The sequence below is a fragment of the Acromyrmex echinatior genome, chromosome 11 (genome assembly GCF_024713525.1).
Source record: "Acromyrmex echinatior isolate Ae372 chromosome 11, ASM2471352v2, whole genome shotgun sequence".
Lineage (NCBI taxonomy): Eukaryota > Metazoa > Arthropoda > Insecta > Hymenoptera > Formicidae > Acromyrmex > Acromyrmex echinatior.
Genome location: NC_141862.1, coordinates 3775428 through 3788199, shown reverse-complemented (window position 1 = coordinate 3788199; position 12772 = coordinate 3775428). Strand labels below are relative to the sequence as shown.

The 12772-nt window shown below is 41.1% G+C and overlaps 3 protein-coding genes and 1 pseudogene across 3 annotated transcripts; 2 read left to right on the top strand and 2 right to left on the bottom strand.

Annotated features, from left to right (window-relative positions):
* Positions 1–4595: 4595 nt before the first annotated feature.
* LOC147908060 (uncharacterized) lies at positions 4596–6286 on the top strand. The gene is made up of 2 exons (XM_087411221.1): positions 4596–5640; positions 5725–6286. The coding sequence occupies exons 1-2, from the start codon at positions 4709–4711 to the stop codon at positions 5858–5860; spliced, it is 1068 nt and encodes a 355-aa protein (XP_087267347.1). The 5' UTR covers positions 4596–4708; the 3' UTR covers positions 5861–6286.
* A 102-nt stretch (positions 6287–6388) lies between these two features.
* Positions 6389–8792, top strand: LOC147908059 (uncharacterized). The gene has a single exon (XM_087411220.1). It carries the CDS (start codon positions 7040–7042, stop codon positions 8291–8293), a length of 1254 nt encoding a protein of 417 aa, XP_087267346.1. The 5' UTR covers positions 6389–7039; the 3' UTR covers positions 8294–8792.
* An 864-nt stretch (positions 8793–9656) lies between these two features.
* LOC147908058 (uncharacterized) lies at positions 9657–10340 on the bottom strand (annotated as a pseudogene).
* A 1-nt stretch (position 10341) lies between these two features.
* Positions 10342–11128, bottom strand: LOC147908057 (uncharacterized; the record flags this gene model as incomplete). Its single annotated transcript, XM_087411189.1, has 1 exon — positions 10342–11128. A coding segment is annotated over exon 1 (399 nt), but the record flags the coding sequence as incomplete, so codon positions are not given.
* Between the last annotated feature and the right edge of the window lie 1644 nt (positions 11129–12772).

The window sequence follows — 12772 nt, the reverse complement described above, 5'->3', positions numbered from 1 at the left end:
GCGAGGCGCTTCAGCAACGTTGCCTTTCGGGCGGGACCTTTGGATTGATATATCCCTTCCAATCTCAACCAAATTTCTCGAGATGATATGCAGCCTTTGATCTGCTTCAATTCGCTCGGGTGAATTGAAAGGATGAGATCCTACATCGCCTTGCTATCGTTGTCGTCCCATTCCGCACGAACTTGGGCAGATATCCCGTCGTCGTCGGCAACTAGTTCCGTTTTCACGTTCGTTCCATTCACATATTTCCATGCGTTGTTTTTCACCAATATTGCTTGCATCTGCATTTTCCAGGTGTCATAGTTGTCTTTATTGAGCGTTTCAATGCGGCTCATAGCGGACACGTTCATCGTGAGTGTCGTTTTCTTTTATGCACTTGATCACCGAGAACCTCTCTCGCTTTGTCACTTTAACACGAACACTTATCGAATCTTTGCCTGGGCCCATAACCTGTTGAGGAGGGATCGCGACGCAGGGAATGCTGTTCCTTGTCGAATCAAGCACGCGGAAGATGAACGTGCCGGTGGTAGAAGCGCCATCTGTGGTCGGCGATAGCGTATCGTTAAAGCGATTTCCCAATAATTCACTTATTAACTATTAAGATATACGTGCATTAATATTACTCATTCGTATATATTACTCGTCTCTCCGACGCACTTTCCTGACCATTCCTGACCAGTTACGACTACGACAGTTACATTTTTTGCCTTACCTTATCACCAGTTACGACCAGTTACGTTTCGTTCTCTGCCATAGTCCATAGTATTACTTGTGCACATGCGCATTGTAAAACTGCAGAACACTATATATTTGTATACTCAGCAAACAAGAATGGATTGAAATGGATTAAAATGGATTCAGATTTTCAGAAATACGGATTCATGAATGTTAAAATCCTTTTCTATCCTGAATGCATTATTATTCATTTATAGGAATTGCATAAAGCAAATCTCTATGTCTTTCAATCAAAAATAATGTTAGCATTTTTTGTGCATCATGAATACTACTCAATTCAGAATTGTGAATAGAAAGTACAGTTTTTTAATTCAGTTAAATTAAAAAATAATATCAACAATTTCTGTGCAACGTGTATACTGCTCAATTCAATATTTTAAATATGAAATGCAGTTTTTCAATTTAATTGAATAAAAAAAGTTTTTAAACATTATTTTTATTTAAAAATGGATTATAAATGCTATTTAAATTATTTAAAATTATAAGTAGGAAATTTTAATCCAACTAAGTTCAAAAAAATTGTATCGTAAAAATAATTGAGCTATGTTCATTTGTTCATCTTTGATTAGAAGTAAAATGAATGATCGATGTGAACACTCACAAACTAAGTCGAACACAGCTCGAATATTAATCACGGCGCGCAACATCGGCCAAACGAGATGAGATTATCCGACACTTACCCAATGTTGTCTCATAGTAATGTAAATTATACTTTATTATATCTGTTAAATGATATTTTTATTATATCTATATAATTTCGTTACTAGTTTAGCTGGTTGTAATTGAAGTAGATAATGAATAACACATTTACCAATTGAAGAAGTGGTGTACGGAAGAAGTAGATAACGTAGAAAATTCATAATCCAGAGATCTCAGGTTCGAATCCCACTAAAATGCATTTTTTAATATCAATTTGAAGTTAATTTCAGGTATAATTATTATAAATGTCTTAGGAATAAAATTTGTAACTTTTAAAGATGAACGTTTTTTTTTTCGAATATTAAACTAGTGTCAACTCGGATCCAAATTAATTCATCATAATCCATTTTAATTCATTCAATCTATTTTCATGGATTTAAAATACGCATTAAAAAAATCTTAGTCCATTTTAATCCATTCTCGTTTGCTGGGTACTTTCATATACTGGAAGAGGTTATATATATATATACACACAGAATGAACGAAAGGCTTATTCAATGCGTTTTTGCATAAAATGAAAGAATCTGAAATAAATAGTGATGCACATGGTTCGCCCAGCAAACGAAATTGGATTGAAATTGATTGAAAATTTTCAATCCATCCGAATCCGTATTTTAAATACATAAAAATGGATTGGATTCCATATAAAAAAATTTTATACGTGTAAAAGTTTAAATAAATTAAAGTAGTGATTACATGAACTTCAATAGTTATTATTTTAAAACTTTAAACAAAAAGTATACGCTAGCTGTATAATGAAGGAAATAGATTAATATGAAATATACATAAAAGCAATTGATTTATTAATTAAAAATAAGTAATTTATATATGTACATTTATTGTATATATTGTAACATTTATTGTACATATTCATGTAATTCTTTTTATGTTTTTTTTAACTATTAAATAAAGTAAAATTCATGATATATTTTACCATACTTCTTTTTAACTCAGTTAAATTAAAAAAATCTCTTATTCATAATTTTGAATAAATAGATTTTATGATGCATTTTTAAATAAAATGGATTTTCTACTCACAATTTTGAATTGAATATTATTCATGGTTCATTTAAAAAAAAAACTTTTTTTATTCAATTAGATTAAAAACTCAATTTATGATGCACAGAAATGGCTGATATTATTTTTAGATTCAACTGGATTAAAAAACTTCATTTCCTATTCACAATTTTGAATTGAGCAATATTCACGATGCACATATATGTATATAAAATAATATAATATTATTTTTAGATTGAAAAGCATAGAAATATACTCCATTCCATTTCTATAAATAAACTAAAGATGCATTGAAGATTGAAAAAATTTGATTGTTTTAAATTCCTATAAATAAATAAAAATGCATTCGGGATTGAAAAGGATGTATTTTAACATTCATAAATTCGTATTTCTGAAAATCTAAATACATTTTAATCCATTTCAATTCATTCTCGTTTGCTTGAAAATTAAAAGTTAGATCGCTGTGACATCTCTTATATACTTAAGAACCAATCACAGAGAGGCTGATCACGTGATCTGTTGGCATCTCTTTTCTATACATGATAGTTTCCTGCGCATTCATTGTGTCCAGGCAACTTTTAGCACAGTGTAAAGATATACAGGTAGGAACAAGCAGCGTCGACACCTTTGATCTTTTTCAGATAAGCTTTCAGAGTCATGTCTTTGGTGACCAAATACCAATAGCATTAGTAGATATACTAGGCGGGTTCTAAGCCATGGGGCTAGAGGGGAATGCGGGGTGCGGGGAAGTATTTGTAGGCGCGGGGAATACCTAACGCGGGGGAAAGAGGGTGAAAGGTCAAATCTCCTACACAATAGGGTTCCTACACAATAGGGCTCCTTTTTTTGTTATCAAAATTAGACCATGTTTTTCTTTAAAAATGCATTGATAATAAAGGTTTGAATTTGACCATGACATATTTTTCTTTTCTTTGAAAATGTATCGATAATAAAGGCTTGCATGTTAGAGAAAGATAGAGCGCGCGTGCTACGAGTGAAGAAAGGATGGAAGAATTAATAGAGTACGAGTTTCTTTTGTATAATACAGTGAAAATATGAGTCTTTATTTATACACGATCGATTCAGTAAATACAAAATCTAAATGTGGATCCTATGTAAATAGGATTTTTTCTACATGATTTGTAATCTTTTTTCATAAATTTTCTCATAGATCTGACGATTCTGAGGATCTATGTTTTTTTTGTTTATGTTTCCAATATCGTTGGGAAGATTTTCTAATGGTAAGTTTCTTGAATATTATCACTCACAGATCAGTGATCATTAAAGTTTGAGTTTTATGTTCGTGCTTTGTACTAACGATTGTTTTTTTTTCCTTTTTTTTTGTTGAAATTTTCATGAAACGGAGAAATTTTGGACGGAGTCCATTGGACATAATGAAATATATAAAAGTGCATAAGTGCTCGATGTACCACAGTGGTGTCCTAGAAGACCAAGGAATCAGTCGCTTCAGTTACTGACGCTTCAGTTATTGATAAGCATAATATAGCTAATCATGTGAACATAGCCAACGCAGTCCAGTATATTCGAAACGCAGATCCGGAACAATTCGCACATATCAGAGACGAAGTGTTCGAAGTACTCGAAGAAGTCAACTTCGAAGAACTAATGGATCAAGAGATCGATTCCGAAGAAACATTATCGGACGACGCTGGCTATACTAGCGATTTGAGCGAGATTGATACAGATTATATACAAAGGTTTGTGTCATCATCAGAAATCCGTGCACTGAACAACCATACAAAACATTGTATAATCCATTGTTATTATACAACGACGGATGGTGCTTTACGCATATGTGCAGAATGCATGATACGTTTGAATGAGACTGATATCGCAGGATTGTATCTCATAAGGAAGCACGATGTTGGACATATTTACGCGCTAAGTGGTCAGTCTTGCACAAATTGCAGACTACCAACATACCTTATATTTCCATGCAACAAGTGCCCACAGTGCACACATTGAAAAAACTATTGCGAATAGTATTGTGAATGAATCACATGCAAGTGCTCCGTAGAAGAGTAATCTAAAGACTGTAAAAAAAAAAAGACATGGAAAATCACGAGCGAGTACGCGAATTGTTGGAACAGTGCGGCCGGGTCGCTACTCTGGTGGAATATTTCGCGTGGCTGCAACGATGTGACGAGTGCATCGAGCAGCTTGAAGAACTTTGTCGTGCCAAGCGTCCGCGTCTCACCGTTGGACACAGACAATCCATGGTGGCGAGGATCGCACGATGCGACTCGCGAGTGCAAAAGTGCAATTGGAGCAACGTTTCATGCACATTGGTGGCGACTACGCGAGTGGTGAGTACGCGAATCGCGACGAAAGATCTCTCATCTGGCGAGAGATCGACGCCGCGTTTGAAAACCGTGTATCGACAGGTGCTGTGATAAACTCTAATCACATTGAGCCGCGACGGTTTTTGGAAGACGCGAAGGAAATAGTGTTCGAGCGTGTGCGAGACGCAGTAGAAAGACACGGTAGCGCAAAAGTGAATACTGCGTTCAATGGCGAGTTTGTGACAAAGGATAAACGTGCCAATAAGAGCATAATTACAAAGAACAGCGAAATATATCGTTGCACCGATATGCACGAGTGGTACGAGCGACACGTCGTCGAGCCTATCCTAGCATCGCTCGAAGAATTCCAGGAACGCGACAGCGGGTGGGCATTGTCGCGAATCCTTAATTTAATAGTGAATGTAAATAAACATAATCCAATGCACGCGGGATGTCACATCGAAGTGCCACGAGAAATAGTGACGAAACGGGCGGTGATCAGTGTTCATTCGGCAGACAATGCATGTTTCGCGTGGTCGGTGGTCGCCGCTCTGTACCCTGCAGAAACATATGTAAATCGGGAATCGTCATATACACATTATACAATAGTACTAAATCTCGCAAACATTGAGTTTCCAATCACTTTAAAGGATATTTATAAATTCGAACGGTTGAACGCGGTGTCGATCAACGTGTACGGCATCGAGAATAAACAGGTCCTTCCTCTGCGACTCACCAATGAAAAGAAGGAGAAACACGTCAACATGCTGTACGTGCAAGATCCACGCAACGATGGTATTGGACATTTTGCATGGATAAAAAACTTATCCCGTCTCGTGAGTTCGCAGATTAGTAGAAAAAAGAACAAGAAATTTTTCTGCGATCGGTAAATATACATGAAAAATTATTATAATTTTCCGTCTCATTAATAAAATAATGGTAATAGTTATAATTTTTTTTCTTTTTTCAGATGCATGCACTACTTCAATACCAACGAAAAATTGCAGTCGCACGTAATGGACTGCGAGAAGATGAACGACTTCGCTATCAAACTGTCGAGCATGGACGACAAGTGGCTCGAATTTGAGAACCACTGCAATAAGTAGAGCGCCCCATTCATCGTCTACGCTGATTTGGAGTGCGTTCTACGGAAGATGGAACTTGAAAGAGAAAATGCATCGTCATTGTCGTACACGCATCAACAGCACGAGGTATTTAGTATAGGATACTACGTGCGATGTTCATACAACGACGCGTTATCATTGTATCGGTTCCGTCGCGATGAAGATTGCATAACGTGGTTCGCGCGACAACTCAATGATTTGGCGCATCATGTTAAAAATATAGTATCCACCAACGTACCCATGGAAACGTTGTCGAAAGAACAATTGGAGGCGTACCGTAGCACGACGCGTTGCCATATTTGCGAGAAACCGTTCGCGCCGGACGATACGCGGGTCCGCGATCATTGCCATCTCACCGGTAGATTCCGTGGTCCAGCACAAATTTTATAATTTAAATTATAAAAATTCATTTTATATTCCGATTGTTTTTCACAATTTATCAGGTTTATAATTAAAGAAATTGCTACCGCGTTCGAAGGACATGTAAATTTACTACCGATAACTAAAGAAAAATATATTTCATTCACTAAAAATGTCGATAGCACCAAAGACACACATGAAAAGAATTTTCAGAAAAATTGCATAAAATTACGATTTATCGATTCTTTAAAATTTCTAAACGCAAGCCTCGATAAATTGATGTCGTTTTTAAGCAGAGACAAATTAAAAATTGTACGTTCCGAATTTCCAACATTATCAGATGAAGAATTTGAATTACTCACACGAAAAGGTGTCTTTCCGTACGAGTACATTGATCGCGTCGAAAAATTGCAGGACACGCGCTTACCACCGCGCGAATTATTTTTCAGTTCGTTGACAGGCGATACAGTATCCGAGAGCGATTACGCTCACGCCGCGAACATCTGGAAGCGATTCTCCATTCAAACGCTCGGCGAGTATAATGATCTGTACTTAAAAACTGATGTCTTGTTATTGGCCGACATTTTCGAAAATTTCCGCGAAAGTTGTGTCGCAAGTTACGGTCTCGATCCTGCGCATTACTATACATTGCCTGGTTTCACGTGGGATGCGATGCTAAAACATACGCGTATAAGATTCGAGTTACTCACCGACATCGATATGGTAATGTTCATCGAGCACGGTATACGCGGTGTTCTCAGTCAATGTTCCAGTAGATAAGCACAGGCTAATAACAAGTACATGCGTTCGTACGACTCATCGAAACCATCGTCGTACTTGATGTACTACGATGTTAATTTATACGGACGGGCGATGTGTCAACCATTGCCATACGCCGAATTTCGATGGGTCGAAGACGCTGCGAATTTTGACGTGAGTGCGATCGCTCTGGATTCATCCATTGGTTACATTCTCGATCTCGAGTATCCACAACATCTACACAATCTGCACACTGACCTGCCGTTTTGTCCGACGCGCGATAAGCCGCCCGGCAAGCGCGAGGCTAAACTTTTAGCGACGCTGTACGATAAACAGCGTTACGTCATCCACTACCGCAACCTACAGCAATGTACTCGTCACGGTCTTCGCGTAACAAAGATTCATCGAGTACTACAATTCGCGCAATCTCCATGGCTTCGCGATTATATTGAACTCAATACAAATTTCAGAATTCGCGCAAAAAATGATTTCGAGAAAAATTTATATAAATTAATGAACAACGCGGTATTCGGTAAAACTATGGAGAATGTGCGCAATTACGTTGACGTAAAATTATTAACAAAATGGGACGGACGGTACGGTGCGGAGGCAATGATCGCGAAACCGAATTTCCACAGCCGTAGCATCTTTGCGGAAGATTTGATCGCCGTCGAACTGCGTAAACTCGAGGTGAAGTTCAACAAGCCGATTTACGTGAATATGTGTATACTCGACATATCGAAAGTCTGCTTGTACGAATTTCATCACGAGTATATGTTACCACTGTATCGCGACAAATGTAAAATTATGTACACCGACACGGACAGTCTTGTATACAGCGTCGAGTGCGAGAACGTTTACGAGACTATGAAACGTGATATCGCTAGATTCGACACGAGTGATTATCCGATGGACAACGCGTACGGTATGCCTCTCGCGAACAAAAAAGTACCTGGTCTTATGAAAGACGAAAATAACGGTGTGATAATGACCGAATTCGTTGGTCTCAAAGCGAAGATGTACGCGGTGAGGGTGGATGGGAAGAGAGAAACTAAAAAAGCGAAAGGCGTAAAGGGTAACATCATAGCGCGAACGATAACGTTCGACGATTACATGCGGTGTTTGAATGAAGAGATTGAAATGACTCGTCGTCAATCGTGTATACGATCTAAACTGCACGATGTGTACACGATATCCGAATCGAAAATCGCTCTGAGTCCATACGATGACAAACGATACATCGTACCAGACTCGACGGAGACGTTACCGTGGGGGCATTGGCGGATACCTTTGTAATATATGTGTGTGTGTGTGTGTGTGTGTGTGTGTGTGTGTGTATCAACATTTATATCACTATTATGTTTTTTCTACATTTTCATACAGTGTACATGTTACTATTATCATTATAATTTACACGTAATGCATTTTTTTTTACATTTATATAAGTATTACTATTACATTTTATGTAGTATCATTTATTATGTATTACTATTATTTTCATTTCATGTATCATACATTTATATACGTATTTTATATCTGTATACTGCAAAAACGAAGATGAATGGGAAGTAATAAAAAATATACTTAGTTTATATACTTATATTGATATTTTTTTATATGTAGAAATAAAATACATGAATCAAAATTTTTATCAAATAACATTATTTTTGTGTATCCATGAATTGTGTGATTCATCGAATCCCAGCCACTTGACGTACACCTTGTCTCCCTTCCTGCGCAGTACTTTCTCCACGAGATACACGTCTGGATGAGTAGCGCGATGCAACTCATACTCATAGAACGCTCCAGCGACGGATTTTCAACAATAATCCTCGAGCAGGATTGGTACGCTGCACCTTAACGATCGTAAACACTTCGGTGGTCCAATTTGACGTGTAACCCTTCTCAAAAATCGTTTTGTACTTGCTCACGCGTACCGAATCGCCTATTTTGAATTTTGCAGGACCCGCGATCTTTATCGCGCTGTACACCGTGTCCAAGAGCCTTTCGGCGATCGCGGCAGTTACTTCGGCGGGTCGCATGCCGATGGTGCGATGCTTGCGCGCGTTGTAATCTGACAGGAGACGCGGCAGCTCGTCGACCCACTTATAATTACCGTTGAGCGTAAACATCTTCCACATATCGTTCTTAAGCGTGCGATTGAATCGCTCGACTACTGACGCTTTCAACGTCGAATACGTGGAATAGTGATTAACATTGTGCTTTTTCAAGATTTTCTGCACATCAGCGTTGTAAAACTCTTTCCCCATATCCGTTTGTAAATTTTTTGGACATCTTCTACTCTTTCGAACGATCTCAGCGATAGCGTTAGCCGTCTTCCACCCTTGCTCTTGAGTGGTACGGCCCACGCGTATTTGCTCAACACATCGATGACGGTGAGTATGTAATGGTGGCCTCTGTTGAAACCTGAGTACGGACGCATCTCAACGACATCAGTCTGCCACAGATCGTCGTATCCCCGAACTATGACGCGCCTACGCGGAAAATTTCTTCTCGCAGGAGCGTGCAATTCCTCAACGAGTTGACGTCTCTCGGAGCTAATTTTCTCTCTCTTTTTCTCAGATTTCTTTTTCATGATTCGACGTGTAATACACTGAGTACGAGAAAATAATTTTTTCTCGCTGATGTTACTCAACTGAATCGTTTCATTGCTATGCGATTTAATTTATAATAAGACCAGCTTCGCGAAGATCCTCGATGATCGACAGCATCTCGTTGTTGTGAGCGTTGTTGCCTGCTCGGTGCGAAGCGTCGAGCAATCGTAGACGATCCACCAGCTCGTTGGGATCATCCCAGTGCTCGTAATCGATCGCGTTGTCATTGCATGAGGTAATCCCTTTCCAGATTTCTTCTTCTGTTTCTTGGGTGTGATCGACATCAACGGTGCGATTACATGTTTGTACTTGTATCCCCTGTTGCTCAATAATCGACCCTGCGAATGGTACTTGTGTTTGTGCGCGTTCGTCACCAACAGCATGCTCTTGTACTTGTGCATATCGTCTTCCGTGTAGAGAGTATCGTCGGGAATTCTCTTGAAAATCAACTCGTAAAGACCAGGTGTACCGGCATATCGTACGCCATCGATAATTATGTTGTCCGCGTCATCCACATCGAAACGTTTATTGCCAAACATCAGTCCATCCTTGTGTAGGTAAATGCCGTACACGTGATCTATACCGCTCTCTTTATCTTGCACTCCCCTCAGGGCAGCCTCGACATACTTTTGCCCCAGTGGGCCCAAGCCGGCTCGTAACGCCTCTCGACCTTCCGACGTTTGCAGCTGATTTTGAATCTTCGTCGCTAGCGAGTCTTCCGTCGTTTTTCTCCAACGACTCTATCGTCGGTACGATTTTGGCACATGGTGTGGAGGTTATCGACTGTGCGCGATCGTGCGATCGATCATTGGATTTATGCAGAGTCGTGGAACGCTCGAACGTCTCATTCGCTTCTTCTGCCTCCTCCTTCTCTTGTTCCTCTTCATCCTTCCTCTCACGTTTAGAGGCAGACGTTGCATCTTCGTTGTGCGACTCTCTTTTTGTAGCGCGCATGCTGGGGTTGTCGACGAAAAGTCGCAGCGGTTCGATAAGAGGTTTAAAATGTCTATCCAACGCGATGCCCTCCTCGATTCTACCGGTTTTCAGAGCGCGATGTTTCTTGCGGATCGACTCACTCGTCTTCTCGATCTCCCTCGCGATTTTTTCACGCTCGCGCACATTCGCCATGTTCGTCTCTGGCTAAGTATCGGTAACGATCACGTTACGGTATCGCGAACTCGTTAAATCTATCCGTCCTTTTCTATATCGTCCGTTTGTGAGCTTACTGTCTTTGTCTATCACTAGAAATCCATATTTTTGCTGCCAACAGTCGCGGCACAACGTGAAAAATTCATCGTACGACATGTCAGTATTCACATGATCGTTGTAAACGTGTTTCAAGTTGGTACCGTCCTGTTTGAACAGGATCAGCAGGTTCGCGTTGTCACGTATCAGATGTTTAGGTATCCTCGCGTATGTCTGACAGAAATAGAAGCAGTCGACGTTCGCGTGGCGACCCATCGAAAAGTATTCTCTCACCGCATCCTGCTTGTCACATGCCACGTCATCAAAGATAAAGAATTTGGATGCGCCTCGCTCGGTGGAACGATGTCGCTGTTGTTGGAGAACGTAAAATAGCCGATTTCGTCAATAGACGTAAACAAATTTTCGAGATATCGATACTTTGGCTGTTGCAACGATTTCGAGTAGACGTACACGTTTTCGAAACGCACGCCATTCGGGCTCTCGAGTAAGCTTATGAGAACGTTGGTTTTACCACAATTCGATAATGATCGCGCGTATAGTACTCGGCAGTATTTCGCCGTGCTTGCGCTTCTCCACGCTGCCTCCCATCATTTGCGATTTCGCGTCACAGTTCGTGACGCGTATCGACAACGGTTGCGGCACGAATTTCATGCTCACACTAAGGCTACGCGCTCTCGAACGACTATTTAAAGACGCGCGAATTTACGAGTCGCGCAGTAGCAAAATGTATCTCATGCTGTGTCATCCTTTCGACATTCAGGACTTGAACGCTGAGCAGCTGCAGTATATACCGAAGGTTGTACTCTACGCGTGTACGGTGACTATATCGACTACGTGTGGGACAAGCTTCCGGAACACGTGAAGGCGGATTCGGAGGTTCAAACGTATCGTCGCTGCGACGAGCACTACAATCAGCCGTGGCAGAGGACGCACATCGACGGTCCCGCACCTAAGATAAAGGACTGTAACGAATGTCAGCGTCGGGCGGCAGTCTGTTGAATCGAACGATAAACGCGCTTCCTTGTTACATATTCCGGGCTACCAGTTTTGCGGCCCGGGCACTCGGCTTACGAAGCGATTAGCCAGAGGTGACGTGGGCATAAATCCGCTGGACGCGGCGTGCCGAGAACACGACATTGCATATTCTCGAAGCAACGATCTCACCGATAGACACGCGGCAGACAAAGTACTCGCCAAGGAGGCGCGGAAACGTGTCACCGCGAGAGATTCGGCTCTGAGCGAGAGAGCTGCCGCTGCTGCCGTTTGGGCAGCGATGAAAGCCAAAACCAAGATCGGCATGGGCATGAAATCAAAAAAGAAGATGACAACGAGGAAGAAGACAACGAAAAAGCGGATACTTCCAACGGCAAAACGAGGTGGTGCATTACCTTTTTCTACAATGTTGGGCGCGCTCGGGTCCTTGATGGTGGAGCGGCCAGCGTGGCGAAAGCGGTAAACGATAGCAAAGCCGCGCGACGTCAGCTCGAGGAGCTGCAACGTCACGACCGCGCGATGGAACAGGGCCGCGGTCTGTATCTCGCTCCGTACAAATATGGACGCGGACTATATCTCGGCCCCTATAAACGCGGACAGGGTGTAGCAGCGAAGAAAAAAAAAACGCCAAAAAGACGATAAAAATGCCCTCGGGTGCAACTACCAACGTGCAATTGGACGTGCTCGCGAGACGTATGCGCCATACCATACTTTAGAGGTGTCTTCATGCGTAACGCTTTACCGACGAGCGGGGTGCACCGAAACGAAAGCGGTATTGTGAATCTGGACGATGCGACCGGGCCGGGTACTCACTGGGTAGCATACGCCAAGAGGAACAACCACGTCATATACTTTGACAGTTTCGGTAATCTTCGACCGCCCAAGGAACTAGTGCGATATTTCGAGAACGGTGCTACGACGATAGAGTACAATCGTACGTCCTATCAGACGTACAATCAGA